At 40.8% G+C, this 20,666-nt stretch overlaps 1 protein-coding gene across 1 annotated transcript in view; it reads right to left on the bottom strand.

Annotated features, from left to right (window-relative positions):
• The window catches only part of CD81 (CD81 molecule), a 108,718-nt gene that overhangs the window by 24,354 nt on the left and 63,698 nt on the right, over positions 1-20,666 (bottom strand). Inside the window, exon 2 of the mRNA XM_053720507.1 lies at positions 5,963-6,077. Coding sequence (XP_053576482.1) covers positions 5,963-6,077 — 115 coding nt within the window. The remainder of the gene's footprint in view (positions 1-5,962; positions 6,078-20,666) is intronic.

Raw genomic sequence — 20,666 nt, 5'->3', positions numbered from 1 at the left:
GAGATTTAAATTCTATAAGCGTAGGCAAGAGGCTAGTGAATCAGTTTCTGCATATGCCATTGCATTACGTAAACTTGCAAGCACCTGTTCTTTTGGGGATTACCTGCCCACTGCATTGCGAGATCAGTTTGTTATGGGAATGGCAAGTGAAACTGTTAAAGAAGCTACTCACAGAAGATTTAACATTTAAGAGGGCAGTGAACATTACAAGCATTAAATAACAAGTCTCTAAAGATGCTGATGTGTTGCACAGCAGAATAAACAACACAGGGGAGGCAGAGCTGGATGTTTTTGAATTAGACTCTAGAGCATATTATAAGGAAGCACAAAGTAACATACAGGGAAAGAGACATTCAAAGCAGGAACAATCACATTACAAATGCTATTGCTGTGGAGCTGCTACACATGATGCAACTGCTTGCAGATTCAAATATCTCAAGTGCCATGCTTGTGTTAAAATGGGCTACCTACAGAGTTTCCATTGAGTTGGTAAAGCATGGAAACTGGTGGTAACATAAAAATTCTCCATAGACTTTAATGGAGAAATGTTTTTACCACCAGTTTCCAAACGTTACCACCTCAATGGAAACTAGCCCAAAGTCTGTAGATCCACAGCAGAGAGAGGCAGCAATCATCTGAGGGACAGAGCATAGAATGTACAACTACAGGTGTCTTCTGAGGATTAAGATGAACAAGTACCTATACAGAATTTAAAAATATATAAAATTACTCTAATCTTGTTGCATCAACAGTTCAGGTGGTTGTGAATGACAAAGAACAGTTTATGGATTTAGATGCAGGTGCAGCTGTATCTGTGATTACTTTAGCAGACTGGCCAGTAAAACAAACGACAGTGCAGACTGCAGATATACTCTAAAGAGCTGTTAGTACCAGTGGGGTGTGTGACGGTTATGTTGAACAAGTGTAAGAAAGAACTACCTCTATATATCTTAGATCATGGCAAGTGTCCACTTTTTGGAAAGGAGTGGAAAAAGGCTCTTGGTAAGCCTGATATTTATAAGTACCCATGTCATGTGCTGAATGATAACCAGACTAGACTCGACTGGATTAGGGAGTTAATGAAATTAAATATGCACTGGTGTTTGATGGCCAGTTGGGAACCGTAAATTGATGACGGGTTTCTTTGAAATTAAAAGCCTGAGCAACACCAAAATCTTGTAAAGCAAGAAGTGTGCCATTTGCTCTAACAGCAGGAGTAGAGGCTGAATATAAGTGACTAGAAGAGCTGAATATTATTTCAAGGGTTCACAACAGTAAGTGGGCTTCACCCATTGTTCCTGTGAGGAAAAGGAGTTGTGAGATATGGATTTGTGGAGACTTCTGCATGGCTCTTAACTCATGTCTTAAAGTACATAAAAAACACTTTCCATTGCTTGTGACACTTCATCTTATGGACTGTGGCCATTCTGTCTCATTCAATGACTGAAGGAACAGACAGGTCAGTGGCTTTTGCCTCCAGTTCACTCATAGCTGCAGAAAAGAAAAAAAAAAACTACTCTCAAATGGATAAAGAGGCTCTGGTCGTGGTCATGTCCCCATTTAAGAGATTTCTGGATCTCTATTGAAAGATTCCTCACTAAACTATTCGATCCGGTCTTTAAACTTACACCCATGATAGTTTTATTTAATGGCAGATTCATGCACAAATGTAAAATAAGTCAGCGCCTACTCCAGATTTGTCTTAATGGAGCAAAATCCCTAAATGCCAGAAAATGGAAATCTGCACTAATTCCCACTGTGGATGAATGGAAGAACCAAACTCAGGAATTGTTATCTCTAGAAAAAAATTCTTACTTCAAAAAAACAGATTAGACATTACACAAAGTCAAATTATATTGGGATACAATTACAGCACAAACTCTATTAACAAATTTACTAGTGTTTACCCCACTACCACACAATAGTTCATGCAGACAACTTTCCCCTCTCTGCTCCCCCTCTTAACCTCTCCCTAGCCCCCCTCTAAGACCAGTTGCTACCTCTCATCTTGAACCTCTTAATACCCTTTCTGTGTTTTTTCCTTCTCTTTACTTTTTTTTTTCTCAACCTACTGACAAACCAGCAGAGTTCCCCAAACATAATTTGCCAAACAAGATGACATCCGAAACTTGTATGTTGTTTTTAGTATTATAAAATGCTGTCTTATTCTTTTTTGTTCTCTTAGAGATTAAATACGGAGAATCTATAATATATAGACCTCAGACACCACGATACTTAGTAGAATGAGACCTGTATCACTTTTTTTTTGTAACAGTTAATATTGCTTTACACTGTATAGGTTTATAAAACTTTAATAAAAACTTTATAAATAAAAAAAAAGAGGCTCTGGCCATCATACGGGCAGTTAAAGAATGTGTGGTTGAGCCTTTATGCTGCTTACGGACCATAAATCCTTATTGATAATATTTAACCCACAGAAAGGTATCTCAACAACAACAGCAGAAAGCCTACAGTGATATGCCTTGACTCAGGGCACCTACCAGTATCACATACAATATTGTCCAAACACCCTACATGCTAATGCAGATGCCTTCTCTAGGCTTCCATTGACAATGGATTCAGAATTAAATACAACAAGATCAAAAATATATTTTTGTGATAACAGCAACAAAATTGCAGAGGACTCTGTGCTAAGGGAGGTACTTGCTTATGTACGAAAAGGTTGCCCAGTAAAGACTCAAATACATCTTAAGTCATTTCTAAACAGGGCTCTAGAGCTATCAATTTGGGATGGCTGTTTAGTCTGGGGACTAAGGGTTGTTTTTTCCTTTTGTGTTACAACAGATTTTTGAACTTCTGCATGAAGGTGATCCAGGCATGGTCCGCATGAAACAGAAGGCGAGGGTTCACGTTTGGTTGACAACCCTTGATAAGGATATTGCGAGTTATGTTGCACCGGATGTGCCCAAGCACAGCCTGATTTCCCACATGCGGCAGTACAACCTTGGACTTTCCCTTTATCACTATGGGAGAGAATCCACATAGATTACGCTGGACCAGTGGAAAATAAAATGTATCCGATTGTGGTAGACGCATATTCTAAATGGCCAGAAGTTTTTATCATGTCACAGCCAACTGCAGAAGCTACAGTTGCTGCATTAAAGAAACGGTTTGCAATATTTGGCCTTCCTAGAGAGCTTGTTTCACATAATGGAGCACAGTTTGTTTCTGGTCAATTTTAAGCTCAAAGAAAATGGTATTTGTCACCATTGAACAGCACCCTATTATCCTCCCCCTAATGGTCATGTAGAACATTTTGTGCAAACGCTTAAAGGTTTTCTGAAAAGCCTAAAAGTGGAGGGGAAGATACCTAAACAACATCTGTGTTTCTACAACAATATAGAAATACATCTCATCCAACAACTGGGGAGCCTCCAGCATGCCTAATGTTAGGTCAAATACTTAGGACAAAATTGGACCTATAAAAACTTGAGATTCGGCATAGAGTGATCCAGCAACAACTGAAGATGCAAGGCGGTAAAGCAGGTTGTTGTTACCAGACAGGAGATCCTGTTTGGCTGCGTGTGTATCATCAGAACAATCACTAGCAAGCAGCGATGATAAAGAAAGTTCTGGGGTCAGCACACTATGAAGTTTTAACCTCTGATGGACATTGCACACAGAAGGAGGCGTTCAAATCTGCTTCACCACATATAACAGATAACTTAATAAAGCCAGCAGGCCCAACCATGCAGCCAGACACTGATATTTGTCATGAAGTCTGGCACGATGACTCTTCAAATGTCTGCAATACACCTGCTCCTGAGGCTCAAGATAAAATAAACTTCAAGATAACATAGGGGAAGAATTGGAGGTGACACCCCATGAGACTCAGGAACAAGAATTTTCAAGACAAGGTACTGAGAACCATCAGGTCCGTGGTTAAGTAAATATTGGCAATTCTTCATTTTGTTTGCCTAGTTTCTTTTCTCTGGAGTGATATTTACCGTTAGCTGGGCGCATGTACATTAAAGCGAACTGTAAAACAGTTTGTTTCATTGTTGTAATAAAGTAAACACTAAGCAGTGGCTTATACTTCATAGAAATCATTCCAATATGTATTATTCATCATTTTAAAAGGAATTTACCTTTTCTTTCTTTTTTTGCTTTTTTGTGCAGTGTCAATTTCTTCCTGTCACAGCCCTATAAGGGGGCTGGGGTCTCTACATTAAGGCACACCTAGCTTGAGGTCATAAAACTTCTAGAGTAACATAAGCTGGTTTATTATTCAGAGAATGCTAGAGAGACAGGAAATCAGGTTTTGCCCATGTTCAGAAAAGGCAGAATGCAACTTAAAGGGCAAGTCGACCTAAAAATTATGATTACATATTTAGATAATGTATTTAACGATGTTGACAGCAAACTGTAGGCCGATTATGCTCTAAATATAGTTTGCAAGTAAAACCACTTACTATTTCACCTGTGGCCGTTTTGAAATGGCCGCCTGACCCCTCCTGTCCTGACGTCACCCACCAGCTTCTGTAGGACCGCCGTGCTTCTGATGATTTTAATTACCACATTGCTGCTGACAGCCGCAGGGTTGACCCCAGGCTGAGGATCACCTGGTAGTCACTGGAATGGTAGCCAGCATGTTATATTCAAGGTCTGCTTTTATCTGGATACTGATGTCAGACTAAATAGGAAAACCGCTCATTGTAGTTGAACAAGATTTGTAGGTAACAGTAACGCATAATTGCACCTTCATACACCAATGTAACAGATTGCACGTTATAGCAAAGCGATCAGAGCATACAGTGTTAAGCGGTTGCAGGGCTTTGCAAAAATGGACTAGCCCTTTGGGTTTACTAAAGGAGTTAAATTGCATTGCATTTAAAACTGGGGTGGTGCTGTTATATCTGCACATGCCTACACTAGAGATCAAACAATGCTTTACTGGAGCCAGAAGAGATCTGCTATATCTGCTTTGCTATAACGTGCAATCTGTTACATTGGTGTATGAAGATGCAATTATGCGTTACTGTTAAGGCTGTGACACACTGCAAGCGATGCGGCGCGAGGTGATGCAGCTGCTTCGCACCGCGTCGCATCGCTTCTAAAGTTCAATTATTTCATCTCTGAGCACTCAGCTACGCGACCTGACGCAGCAGAGTGCTCAGAGATGAAAAGGCAGGACACACTGAGCGTGCACAGCTGCATCTACACGCTGCGCACCGCTCCGCTTGCAGTGTGTCACAGCCTTTACCTACAAATCTTGTTGAACTACAATGAGAGTTTTCCTATTTAGTCTGACATCAGTATCCAGATAAAAGCAGACCTTGAATATAACATTCTGGCTACCATTCCGGTGACTACCAGGTGATCCTGGGGTCAACCCTGCGGCTGTCAGCAGCAATGTGGTAATTGAAGTCATCAGCAGCACAGCGGTCCCACAGCAGTTGGAGTTGTAAGAACTGCTGTGGGACCGCTGTACTTCTGATGACTTCAATTACCACTCCAACTGCTGTGGGACACTGGTGCGCCGCATAGAACAACCGCTATGGTACTGAGCGGTTAGTTTTCTTCCTGACTCCAAAACCGGCGCATGGCGTATGCGTGAAACAGAGGAACGAGCAGGATCGACTTGGAGCACTCAGTGGAGCTGGAGGGTGACTTCACGACAGGAGGAGTCAGGCGGCCATTTCAAAATGGCTCAAAATTAAATAGTGAGTGGTTTTATTTGCAAACTATATTTAGAGCATAATTGGCCTACAGTTTTCTGTCAACATCGTTAAATACATTATCTAAATATGCAATAATACTTTTTAGGTTGACTTGCCCTTTACGTTCTCACCATGTCTGCCCCCTTATGTAGCTGCAGTCAGGGGCTACACTAATAACGTCTAAGTGCTCAATTTGCAAGAAAACAAATAAGTTGTTTGCTGCTTTTTTAGCTAAGGTAAATGAGTGACACATACGGACTAAGGCAGAGATGATAACTTACCAATGTAGAAGGTCCCCGGTGCTTGCTTATCCCCAATGTTCTGAAACAAGAGGCTGGATGTTTTGGGTTCATGTCTGAGCCACAGAGCAACTCCTAGGATCACCCCTCCGGCCAACTACAGAGATACAGAAGTAGCAGAATTGAACATAAAAGTAGAAATTAAACTTTCATGGGTCAGATAGAGCAACAATTTAAAGACACTGTTCAATGTAATTTGTTTTCTTTGCATCATTTGTTGAAAAGCACAACTTGGTAGGCTCAAGAGCAGCAATGCACTACTGGGAGCTAGCTGATAATTGGTGACTACACACATATGACTTTTATTATTGGCTTTTGAAATGTGCTTAGCTAACTCCCAGTAGTGCATTGCTGCTCGGTAGCAGACTTTAACTATGTGTTTAATCAATGTGCAGGAGTTTATAGTGCTTTATAAGCAACTGTGCAATAATAAAAAACCTTAACACATTAGAATATTTTCTTTTTGCACATTTATATGGAGCATCTACATGTAGTCTTGGCAGCAAGGATAGAGGGAGTATTATCGCAATCGCAGCAGAAAGAAATGTTGCATTGATGCCAGGGAGTGGAGTTGAAATCATGCAGTCCTTGCCATGAAATAAGCTTAAGGGTGTGCACATGTCTTTTGCACTATATGGTAGCAGTTTGCAACAATGTTTAGAAAAATGTTTTACATAGTTAGGATCAGCAGTGCTCTGTGGCTCGAGTGAAAATTTAACTATGTGTTTAACCCATGTGTGTTAAAACACACAGAGCTGCAGGGTCACATGCAATTTTCCCATTTAACGGCCCTTTAATGGAATAAAGTCGCCTGCAGGACATTCTAAACCACACTTTATATGAACTACATTTTAGTTTCCTTTGGGTTACCTAGAACAGCTACGGAGTGTGAGCACTTGTATTATGCTGATTTGCTATATACTGTAACCAAAGATGAAAAAGAATGAAGTCTGCTACACCCTGATTTAACTCTCTGATTGCCAACACTTGCATAAAACAGTAAATTAATTGCTGCATACACCAGCTTAATTGCTGCATACACCAGCAATGAGGGAATCTAATCACAATTACATAACACACTAGCAGCATTGATTTCACCCCTTAATTGCCAGGGGAAAAAACATGGTGCATTAAGTCAGCCTCTCAACTTCCAGAGATACACCAACAATCAAGGAGTTAAATCCCTCCTGGATAACACACAAACTCTTATTGCCAGAAGAAAAACACATGGAAATAACACAAACCACAGACAATCAGTGTTAAAGGGACACAAAACCAAAAAATCTTCTTTCATGATTCAGATAGAGCAGCAATTTTAATAAAATTTCTAATTTACTTCTGTTATCAAATTTTCTTCATTCTCTTGGTATCTTTTGTTGAAATGCAGCGATGTAAGCTCAGGATTGTACATGCCTCCGGAGCACTATATGACAACAGTTTTGCAGGAATGTTGTCCATTTGCAAGACCACACAATGGCAGCACTATTTCCTGCTATGTAGTGATCCAGGTGCCTACTTAGGTATCTCCTCAGCAAAGAATATCATGGGAACTAAGCAAATATGATAATAGAGGTAAATTGGAACATGTTTGGGTTTCATATCCCACATGCTCCAGGTACACAGTGAGCTATATAGCATGTGTGTGAGTGTATTGTACAACCGATTTACTGTAATATGCACGCCCCAGGTACATAGTGAGCTATATGGCACGTGTGTGAGTGTATTGTACAACCGATTTACTGTGATCTGCACGTCCCAGGTACATAGTGAGCTATATAGCATGTGTGTGAGTGTATTGTACAACCGATTTACTGAGATCTGCACGCCCCAGGTAAACAGTGAGCTATATAGCATGTGTGTGAGTGTATTGTACAACCGATTTACTGTGATCTGCATGCCCCAGGTACATAGTGAGCTATATAGCATGTGTGTCAGTGTACTGTACAACCGATTTACTGAGACCTGCACGCCCCAGGTACATAGTGAGCTATATAGCACATGTGTCAGTGTATTGTACAACCGATTTACTGAGATCTGCACGCCCCAGGTCACAGTGAGCTATTTAGCACTTGTATTAGTGTACTGTACAAGCAGTACATAGTGAGCTATATAGCATGTGTGTCAGTGTATTGTACAACCGGTACATAGTGAGCTATATAACACGTGTCTCAGTGTATTGTACAACCAGTACATAAGGAGCTATATAGCATGTGTGTCAGTGTATTGTAAAACCGGTACATAGTGAGCTATATAGCACGTGTGTCAGTGTATTGTACAACCGGTACATATATATAGCACGTGTGTCAGTGTATTGTACAACCGGTACATAGTGAGTTATATAACATGTGTGTCAGTGTATTGTACAACCAGTACATAGTAGGCAATATAGCACGTGTGTCAGTGTATTGTACAACCGGTACATAGTGATCTATATAGCACGTGTGTCAGTGCATTGTACAACCGGTACAGTGTGAGCTATATAGCATGTGTGTCAGTGTATTGTACAACCAGTACATAGTGAGCTATATAGCACGTGCGTCAGTGTATTGTACAACCAGTACATAGTGAGCAATATAGCACGTGTGTTAGGGTATTGTACAAGCGGTACATAGTGAGCTATACAGCACCTGTGTCAGTGTATTGTACAACCGGTACATAGCTATATAGCACGTGTGTCAGTGTATTGTACAAGCGGTACATAGTGAGCTATATAGCACGTGTGCCAGTGTATTGTACAACCGGTACATAGTGAGCTATATAGCATGTGTGTCAGTGTATTGTACAACCAGTACATAGTGAGCTATATAACACGTGTCTCAGTGTATTGTACAACCAGTACATAGTGAGCTATATAGCATGTGTGTCAGTGTATTGTACAACCGGTACATAGTGAGCTATATAACACGTGTCTCAGTGTATTGTACAACCAGTACATAAGGAGCTATATAGCATGTGTGTCAGTGTATTGTAAAACCGGTACATAGTGAGCTATATAGCACGTGTGTCAGTGTATTGTACAACCGGTACATATATATAGCACGTGTGTCAGTGTATTGTACAACCGGTACATAGTGAGTTATATAACATGTGTGTCAGTGTATTGTACAACCAGTACATAGTAGGCAATATAGCACGTGTGTCAGTGTATTGTACAACTGGTACAAATATATAGCACGCGTGCCACTGTATTGTACAACTGGTACACAGTGAGCTATATAGCACGTGTGTCAGTGTATTGTACAACCGGTACATAGTGATCTATATAGCACGTGTGTCAGTGCATTGTACAACCGGTACAGTGTGAGCTATATAGCATGTGTGTCAGTGTATTGTACAACCAGTACATAGTGAGCTATATAGCACGTGCGTCAGTGTATTGTACAACCGGTACATAGTGAGCAATATAGCACGTGTGTTAGGGTATTGTACAAGCGGTACATAGTGAGCTATACAGCACCTGTGTCAGTGTATTGTACAACCGGTACATAGCTATATAGCACGTGTGTCAGTGTATTGTACAAGCGGTACATAGTGAGCTATATAGCACGTGTGCCAGTGTATTGTACAACCGGTACATAGTGAGCTATATAGCATGTGTGTCAGTGTATTGTACAACCAGTACATAGTGAGCTATATAGCACGTGTGTCAGTGTATTGTAAAAACGGTACATATATATAGCACGTGTGTCAGTGTATTGTACAACCGGTACATAGTAAGCTATATAGCATGTGTTTCAGTGTATTGTACAACTGGTACATAGTGAGCTATATAGCACGTGTGTCAGTGTATTGTACAACCGGTACATAGTGAGCTATATAGCACGTGTATCAGTGTATTGTACAACCGGTACACAGTGAGCTATATCGCACGTGTGTCAGTGTATTGTACAACCGGTACATAGTGAGCTATATAGCACATGTCAGGGTATTGTACAAGCGGTACATAGTGAGCTATATAGGACGTGTGTCAGTGTATTGTACAACCGGTACATAGTGAGCTATATAGCATGTGTGTCAGTGTATTGTACAACCGATTTACTGAGATCTGCACGCCCCAGGTACATAGTGAGCTATATAGCACGTGTGTCAGTGTATTGTACAAGCGGTACATAGTGAGCTATATAGCACGTGTGTCAGTGTATTGTACAAGCGGTACATAGTGAGCTATATAGCACGTGTGTCAGTGTACTGTACAAGCGGTACATAGTGAGCTATATAGCACGTGTGTCAGTGTATTGTACAAGGGGTACATAGTGAGCAATATAGCACGTGTGTCAGTGTATTGTACAAGCGGTACATAGTGAGCTATATAGCACGTGTGTCAGTGTATTGTACAACCGGTACATAGTGAGCTATATAGCACGAGTGTCGGTGTATTGTACAAGCGGTACCTAGTGAGCTATATAGCACGTGTCAGTGTATTGTACAAGCGGTACATAGTGAGCTATATAGCACATGTGTCAGTGTATTGAACAACCGGTACATAGTGAGCTATATAACAAGTGTGTCAGTGTATTGTACAACCGGTACATAGTGAGCTATATAGCACATGTGTCAGTGTATTGTACAACCGGTACATATATATAGCACGTGTGTCAGTGTATTGTACAAGCGGTACATAGTGAGCTATATAGCACGTGTGTCAGTGTATTGTACAAGCAGTACATAGTGAACTATATAGCACGTGTGTCAGTATATTGTTCAACCGGTACATATATATAGCACGTGTGTCAGTGTATTGTACAAGCGGTACATAGTGAGCTATATAGCACGTGTGTCAGTGTATTGTACAAGCGGTACATAGTGAGCTATATAGCACGTGTGTCAGTGTATTGTACAACCGGTACATAGTGAGCTATATAACACATGTGTCAGTGTATTGTACAACCGGTAAATAGTGAGCTATATAGCACGCGTGTCAGTGTATTGTACAACCGGTACATAGTGAGCTATATAGCACGTGTGTCAGTGTATTGTACAACCGGTACATATATATAGCACGCGTGTCAGTGTATTGTACAACCGGTACATAGTGAGCTATATAGCACGTGTGTCAGTGTATTGTACAACCGGTACATATATATAGCACGTGTGTCAGTGTATTGTACAAGCGGTACATAGTGAGCTATATAGCACGTGTCAGTGTATTGTACAAGCGGTACATAGTGAGCTATATAGCACGTGTGTCAGTGTATTGTACAAGCGGTACATAGTGAGCTATATAGCACGTGTGTCAGTGTATTGTACAAGCGGTACATAGTGAGCTATATAGCACGTGTGTCAGTGTATTGTACAAGCGGTACATAGTGAGCTATATAGCACGTGTGTCAGTGTATTGTACAAGCAGTACATAGTGAGCTATATAGCACGTGTGTCAGTGTATTGTACAACCGGTACATAGTGAGCTATGTAGCACATGTGTCAGTGTATTGTACAAGCGGTACATAGTGAGCTATATAGCACGTGTGTCAGTGTATTGTACAACCGGTACATAGTGAGCTATATAGCACGTGTGTCAGTGTATTGTACAGCCGGTACATAGTGAGCTATATAGCACGTGTGTCAGTGTATTGTACAACCGGTACATATATATAGCACGTGTGTCAGTGTATTGTACAAGCGGTACATAGTGAGCTATATAGCATGTGTGTCAGTGTATTGTACAAGCGGTACATAGTGAGCTATATAGCACGTGTGTCAGTGTATTGTACAACCGATACATATATATAGCACGTGTGTCAGTGTATTGTACAAGCGGTACATAGTGAGCTATATAGCACGTGTGTCAGTGTATTGTACAAGCGGTACATAGTGAACTATATAGCACGTGTGTCAGTGTATTGTTCAACCGGTACATATATATAGCACGTGTGTCAGTGTATTGTACAACCGGTACATAGTGAGCTATATAGCACGTGTGTCAGTGTATTGTACAACCGGTACATATATATAGCACGTGTGTCAGTGTATTGTACAAGCGGTACATAGTGAGCTATATAGCACGTGTGTCAGTGTATTGTACAAGCGGTACATAGTGAGCTATATAGCACGTGTGTCAGTGTATTGTACAAGCGGTACATAGTGAGCTATATAGCACGTGTGTCAGTGTATTGTACAAGCGGTACATAGTGAGCTATATAGCACGTGTGTCAGTGTATTGTACAAGCGGTACATAGTGAGCTATATAGCACGTGTGTCAGTGTATTGTACAACCGGTACATAGTGAGCTATATAGCACGAGTGTCGGTGTATTGTACAAGCGGTACCTAGTGAGCTATATAGCACATGTGTCAGTGTATTGTACAAGCGGTACATAGTGAGCTATATAGCACATGTGTCAGTGTATTGTACAACCGGTACATAGTGAGCTATATAGCACATGTGTCAGTGTATTGTACAACCGGTACATAGTGAGCTATATAGCACGTGTGTCAGTGTATTGTACAACCGGTACATATATATAGCACGTGTGTCAGTGTATTGTACAAGCGGTACATACTGAGCTATATAGCACGTGTGTCAGTGTATTGTACAAGCGGTACATAGTGAACTATATAGCACGTGTGTCAGTGTTTGTACAACCGGTACATATATATAGCACGTGTTTCAGTGTATTGTACAAGCGGTACATAGTGAGCTATATAGCACGTGTGTCAGTGTATTGTACAAGCGGTACATAGTGAGCTATAGAGCACGTGTGTCAGTGTATTGTACAAGCGGTACATAGTGAGCTATATAGCACGTGTGTCAGTGTTTGTACAACCGGTACATAGTGAGCTATATAGCACGTGTGTCAGTGTATTGTACAAGCAGTACATAGTGAGCTATATAACACATGTGTCAGTGTATTGTACAACCGGTAAATAGTGAGCTATATAGCACGCGTGTCAGTGTATTGTACAACCGGTACATATATATAGCACGTGTGTCAGTGTATTGTACAAGCGGTACATAGTGAGCTATATAGCACGTGTGTCAGTGTATTGTACAAGCGGTACATAGTGAGCTATATAGCACGTGTGTCAGTGTATTGTACAAGCGGTACATAGTGAGCTATATAGCACGTGTGTCAGTGTATTGTACAAGCGGTACATAGTGAGCTATATAACACATGTGTCAGTGCATTGTACAACCGGTACATAGTGAGCTATATAGCACGTGTGTCAGTGTATTGTACAACCGGTACATATATATAGCACGTGTGTCAGTGTATTGTACAAGCGGGTACATAGTGAGCTATATAGCACGTGTGTCAGTGTATTGTACAAGCGGTACATAGTGAGCTATATAGCACGTGTGTCAGTGTATTGTACAACCGGTACATATATATATAGCACGTGTGTCAGTGTATTGTACAAGCGGTACATAGTGAGCTATATAGCACGTGTGTCAGTGTATTGTACAAGCGGTACATAGTGAGCTATATAGCACGTGTGTCAGTGTATTGTACAAGCGGTACATAGTGAGCTATATAGCACGTGTGTCAGTGTATTGTACAAGCGGTACATAGTGAGCTATATAGCACGTGTGTCAGTGTATTGTACAAGCAGTACATAGTGAGCTATATAGCACGTGTGTCAGTGTATTGTACAACCAGTACATAGTGAGCTATATAGCACATGTGTCAGTGTATTGTACAAGCGGTACATAGTGAGCTATATAGCACGTGTGTCAGTGTATTGTACAAGCAGTACATAGTGAGCTATATAGCACGTGTGTCAGTGTATTGTACAAGCGGTACATAGTGAGCTATATAGCACGTGTGTCAGTGTATTGTACAAGCGGTACATAGTGAGCTATATAGCACATGTGTCAGTGTATTGTACAAGCAGTACATAGTGAGCTATATAGCACGTGTGTCAGTGTATTGTACAACCGGTACATAGTGAGCTATATAGCACATGTGTCAGTGTATTGTACAAGCGGTACATAGTGAGCTATATAGCACGTGTGTCAGTGTATTGTACAACCGGTACATAGTGAGCTATATAGCACGTGTGTCAGTGTATTGTACAACCAGTACATAGTGAGCTATATAGCACGTGTGTCAGTGTATTGTACAACCGGTACATATATATAGCAACGTGTGTCAGTGTATTGTACAAGCGGTACATAGTGAGCTATATAGCACGTGTGTCAGTGTATTGTACAAGCGGGTACATAGTGAGCTATATAGCACGTGTGTCAGTGTATTGTACAAGCGGTACATAGTGAGCTATATAGCACGTGTGTCAGTGTATTGTACAAGCGGTACATAGTGAGCTATATAGCACGTGTGTCAGTGTATTGTACAAGCGGTACATAGTGAGCTATATAACACATGTGTCAGTGCATTGTACAACCGGTACATAGTGAGCTATATAGCACGTGTGTCAGTGTATTGTACAACCGGTACATATATATAGCACGTGTGTCAGTGTATTGTACAAGCGGTACATAGTGAGCTATATAGCACGTGTGTCAGTGTATTGTACAAGCGGTACATAGTGAGCTATATAGCACGTGTGTCAGTGTATTGTACAACCGGTACATATATATATAGCACGTGTGTCAGTGTATTGTACAAGCGGTACATAGTGAGCTATATAGCACGTGTGTCAGTGTATTGTACAAGCAGTACATAGTGAGCTATATAGCACGTGTGTCAGTGTATTGTACAACCGGTACATAGTGAGCTATATAGCACATGTGTCAGTGTATTGTACAAGCGGTACATAGTGAGCTATATAGCACGTGTGTCAGTGTATTGTACAACCGGTACATAGTGAGCTATATAGCACGTGTGTCAGTGTATTGTACAACCGGTACATAGTGAGCTATATAGCACGTGTGTCAGTGTATTGTACAACCGGTACATATATATAGCACGTGTGTCAGTGTATTGTACAAGCGGTACATAGTGAGCTATATAGCACGTGTGTCAGTGTATTGTACAAGCGGTACATAGTGAGCTATATAGCACGTGTGTCAGTGTATTGTACAAGCGGTACATAGTGAGCTATATAGCACGTGTGTCAGTGTATTGTACAAGCGGTACATAGTGAGCTATATAGCACGTGTGTCAGTGTATTGTACAAGCGGTACATAGTGAGCTATATAACACATGTGTCAGTGCATTGTACAACCGGTACATAGTGAGCTATATAGCACGTGTGTCAGTGTATTGTACAAGCGGTACATAGTGAGCTATATAGCACGTGTGTCAGTTTACTGTACAAGCGGTACATAGTGAGCTATATAGCACGTGTGTCAGTGTATTGTACAAGCGGTAAATAGTGAGCTATATAACACATGTGTCAGTGTATTGTACAACCGGTAAATAGTGAGCTATATAGCACGCGTGTCAGTGTATTGTACAACCGGTACATATATATAGCACGTGTATTGTACAAGCGGTACATAGTGAGCTATATAGCACGTGTGTCAGTGTATTGTACAAGCGGTACATAGTGAGCTATATAGCACGTGTGTCAGTGTATTGTACAAGCGGTACATAGTGAGCTATATAACACATGTGTCAGTGCATTGTACAACCGGTACATAGTGAGCTATATAGCACGTGTGTCAGTGTATTGTACAACCGGTACATATATATAGCACGTGTGTCAGTGTATTGTACAAGCGGTACATAGTGAGCTATATAGCACGTGTGTCAGTGTATTGTACAAGCGGTACATAGTGAGCTATATAGCACGTGTGTCAGTGTATTGTACAACCGGTACATATATATATAGCACGTGTGTCAGTGTATTGTACAAGCGGTACATAGTGAGCTATATAGCACGTGTGTCAGTGTATTGTACAAGCGGTACATAGTGAGCTATATAGCACGTGTGTCAGTGTATTGTACAAGCGGTACATAGTGAGCTATATAGCACGTGTGTCAGTGTATTGTACAAGCGGTACATAGTGAGCTATATAGCACGTGTGTCAGTGTATTGTACAAGCAGTACATAGTGAGCTATATAGCACGTGTGTCAGTGTATTGTACAACCGGTACATAGTGAGCTATATAGCACATGTGTCAGTGTATTGTACAAGCGGTACATAGTGAGCTATATAGCACGTGTGTCAGTGTATTGTACAAGCGGTACATAGTGAGCTATATAGCACGTGTGTCAGTGTATTGTACAAGCGGTACATAGTGAGCTATATAGCACGTGTGTCAGTGTATTGTACAAGCGGTACATAGTGAGCTATATAGCACATGTGTCAGTGTATTGTACAAGCAGTACATAGTGAGCTATATAGCACGTGTGTCAGTGTATTGTACAACCGGTACATAGTGAGCTATATAGCACATGTGTCAGTGTATTGTACAAGCGGTACATAGTGAGCTATATAGCACGTGTGTCAGTGTATTGTACAACCGGTACATAGTGAGCTATATAGCACGTGTGTCAGTGTATTGTACAACCAGTACATAGTGAGCTATATAGCACGTGTGTCAGTGTATTGTACAACCGGTACATATATATAGCACGTGTGTCAGTGTATTGTACAAGCGGTACATAGTGAGCTATATAGCACGTGTGTCAGTGTATTGTACAAGCGGTACATAGTGAGCTATATAGCACGTGTGTCAGTGTATTGTACAAGCGGTACATAGTGAGCTATATAGCACGTGTGTCAGTGTATTGTACAAGCGGTACATAGTGAGCTATATAGCACGTGTGTCAGTGTATTGTACAAGCGGTACATAGTGAGCTATATAACACATGTGTCAGTGCATTGTACAACCGGTACATAGTGAGCTATATAGCACGTGTGTCAGTGTATTGTACAACCGGTACATATATATAGCACGTGTGTCAGTGTATTGTACAAGCGGTACATAGTGAGCTATATAGCACGTGTGTCAGTGTATTGTACAAGCGGTACATAGTGAGCTATATAGCACGTGTGTCAGTGTATTGTACAACCGGTACATATATATATAGCACGTGTGTCAGTGTATTGTACAAGCGGTACATAGTGAGCTATATAGCACGTGTGTCAGTGTATTGTACAAGCAGTACATAGTGAGCTATATAGCACGTGTGTCAGTGTATTGTACAACCGGTACATAGTGAGCTATATAGCACATGTGTCAGTGTATTGTACAAGCGGTACATAGTGAGCTATATAGCACGTGTGTCAGTGTATTGTACAACCGGTACATAGTGAGCTATATAGCACGTGTGTCAGTGTATTGTACAACCGGTACATAGTGAGCTATATAGCACGTGTGTCAGTGTATTGTACAACCGGTACATATATATAGCACGTGTGTCAGTGTATTGTACAAGCGGTACATAGTGAGCTATATAGCACGTGTGTCAGTGTATTGTACAAGCGGTACATAGTGAGCTATATAGCACGTGTGTCAGTGTATTGTACAAGCGGTACATAGTGAGCTATATAGCACGTGTGTCAGTGTATTGTACAAGCGGTACATAGTGAGCTATATAGCACGTGTGTCAGTGTATTGTACAAGCGGTACATAGTGAGCTATATAACACATGTGTCAGTGCATTGTACAACCGGTACATAGTGAGCTATATAGCACGTGTGTCAGTGTATTGTACAACCGGTACATATATATAGCACGTGTGTCAGTGTATTGTACAAGCGGTACATAGTGAGCTATATAGCACGTGTGTCAGTGTATTGTACAAGCGGTACATAGTGAGCTATATAGCACGTGTGTCAGTGTATTGTACAACCGGTACATATATATATAGCACGTGTGTCAGTGTATTGTACAAGCGGTACATAGTGAGCTATATAGCACGTGTGTCAGTGTATTGTACAAGCGGTACATAGTGAGCTATATAGCACGTGTGTCAGTGTATTGTACAAGCGGTACATAGTGAGCTATATAGCACGTGTGTCAGTGTATTGTACAAGCGGTACATAGTGAGCTATATAGCACGTGTGTCAGTGTATTGTACAAGCAGTACATAGTGAGCTATATAGCACGTGTGTCAGTGTATTGTACAACCGGTACATAGTGAGCTATATAGCACATGTGTCAGTGTATTGTACAAGCGGTACATAGTGAGCTATATAGCACGTGTGTCAGTGTATTGTACAAGCGGTACATAGTGAGCTATATAGCACGTGTGTCAGTGTATTGTACAACCGGTACATAGTGAGCTATATAGCACGTGTGTCAGTGTATTGTACAAGCGGTACATAGTGAGCTATATAGCACGTGTGTCAGTGTATTGTACAAGCGGTACATAGTGAGCTATATAGCACGTGTGTCAGTGTATTGTACAAGCAGTACATAATGAGCTATATAGCACGTGTGTCAGTGTATTGTACAACCGGTACATAGTGAGCTATATAGCACATGTGTCAGTGTATTGTACAAGCGGTACATAGTGAGCTATATAGCACGTGTGTCAGTGTATTGTACAACCGGTACATAGTGAGCTATATAGCACGTGTGTCAGTGTATTGTACAACCGGTACATAGTGAGCTATATAGCACGTGTGTCAGTGTATTGTACAACCGGTACATATATATAGCACGTGTGTCAGTGTATTGTACAAGCGGTACATAGTGAGCTATATAGCATGTGTGTCAGTGTATTGTACAAGCGGTACATAGTGAGCTATATAGCACGTGTGTCAGTGTATTGTACAAGCAGTACATAGTGAGCTATATAGCACGTGTGTCAGTGTATTGTACAAGCGGTACATAGTGAGCTATATAGCACGTGTGTCAGTGTATTGTACAAGCAGTACATAGTGAGCTATATAGCACGTGTGTCAGTGTATTGTACAACCGGTACATAGTGAGCTATATAGCACATGTGTCAGTGTATTGTACAAGCGGTACATAGTGAGCTATATAGCACGTGTGTCAGTGTATTGTACAACCGGTACATAGTGAGCTATATAGCACGTGTGTCAGTGTGTTGTACAACTGGTACATAGTGAGCTATTTAGCACGTGTGTCAGTGTGTTGTACAACCGGTACATAGTGAGCTATATAGCACGTGTGTCAGTGTGTTGTACAACCGGTACATAGTTAGCTATATAGCACGTGTGTCAGTGTGTTGTACAACCGGTACATAGTGAGCTATATAGCACGTGTGTCAGTGTGTTGTACAACCGGTACATAGGCCTAGATTTAGAGTTGGGCGGTAGCCGTCAAAACCAGCGTTAGAGGCTCCTAACGCTGGTTTTTACCGCCCTCTGGTATTTGGAGTCAGTCATTAAAGGGTCTAACGCTCACTTTTCAGCCGCAACTTTTACATAGCGCAGATCCCCTTACGTCAATTGCGTATCCTATCTTTTCAATGGGATCTTTCTAACTCCGGTATTTAGAGTCGTGGCTGAAGTGAGCGTTAGAAATCTAACGACAAAACTCCAGCCGCAGAAAAAAGTCAGTAGTTAAGAGCTTTCTGGGCTAACGCCGGTTTATAAAGCTCTTAACTACTGTGCTCTAAAGTACACTAACACCCATAAACTACCTATGTACCCCTAAACCGAGGTCCCCCCACATCGCCGCCACTCGATTAAATTTTTTAACCCCTAATCTGCCGACCACCACCTACGTTATCCTTATGTACCCCTAATCTGCTGCCCCTAACACCACCGACCCCTATATTATATTTATTAACCCCTAACCTGCCCCCCACAACGTCGCCGCCAGCTACCTACAATAATTAACCCCTAATCTGCTGACCGCCACCTACGTTATCCTTATGTACCCCTAATCTGCTGCCCCTAACACCGCCGACCCCAATATTATATTTATTAGCCCCTAATCTGCCCCCCTCAACGTCGCCTCCACCTACCTACACTTATTAACCCCTAATCTGCCGAGCGGACAGCACCGCTATTATAATAAAGTTATTAACCCCTAATCCGCCTCACTAACCCTATAATAAATAGTATTAACCCCTAATCTGCCCTCCCTAACATCGCCGACACCTAACTTCAAACATTAACCCCTAATCTGCCGACTGGAGCTTACCGCTATTCTAATAAATGTATTAACCCCTAAAGCTAAGTCTAACCCTAACACTAACACCCCCCTAAGTTAAATATAATTTAAATCTAAGGAAATAAATTAACTCTTATTAAATAAATTATTCCTATTTAAAGCTAAATACCTGTAAAATAAATCCTAATATAGCTACAATATAAATTATAATTATATTATAGCTATTTTAGGATTTATATTTATTTTACAGGTAACTTTGTATTTATTTTAACCAGATACAATAGCTATTAAATAGTTAAGAACTATTTAATAGCTAAAATAGTTAAAATAATTACAAAATTACCTGTAAAATAAATCCTAACCTAAGTTACAATTAAACCTAACACTACACTATCAATAAATTAATTAAATTAAATACCTACAATTACCTACAATTAAACCTAACACTACACTATCAATACATTAATTAAATACAATATCTACAAATAAATACAAAGAAATAAACTAACTAAAGTACAAAAAATAAAAAAGAACTAAGTTACAAAAAATAAAAAAATATTTACAAACATCAGAAAAATATTACAACAATTTTAAACTAATTACACCTACTCTAAGCCCCCTAATAAAATAACAAAGACCCCCAAAATAAATAAATACCCTACCCTATTCTAAATTACAAAAGTTCAAAGCTCTTTTACCTTACCAGCCCTGAACAGGGCCCTTTGCGGGGCATGCCCCAAAGAA

Source organism: Bombina bombina, chromosome 7 (assembly GCF_027579735.1).
Source record: "Bombina bombina isolate aBomBom1 chromosome 7, aBomBom1.pri, whole genome shotgun sequence".
NCBI lineage: Eukaryota > Metazoa > Chordata > Amphibia > Anura > Bombinatoridae > Bombina > Bombina bombina.
The sequence above is the reverse complement of the archived record's forward strand: the minus strand, read 5'-3'. Positions and strand labels throughout refer to the sequence as shown.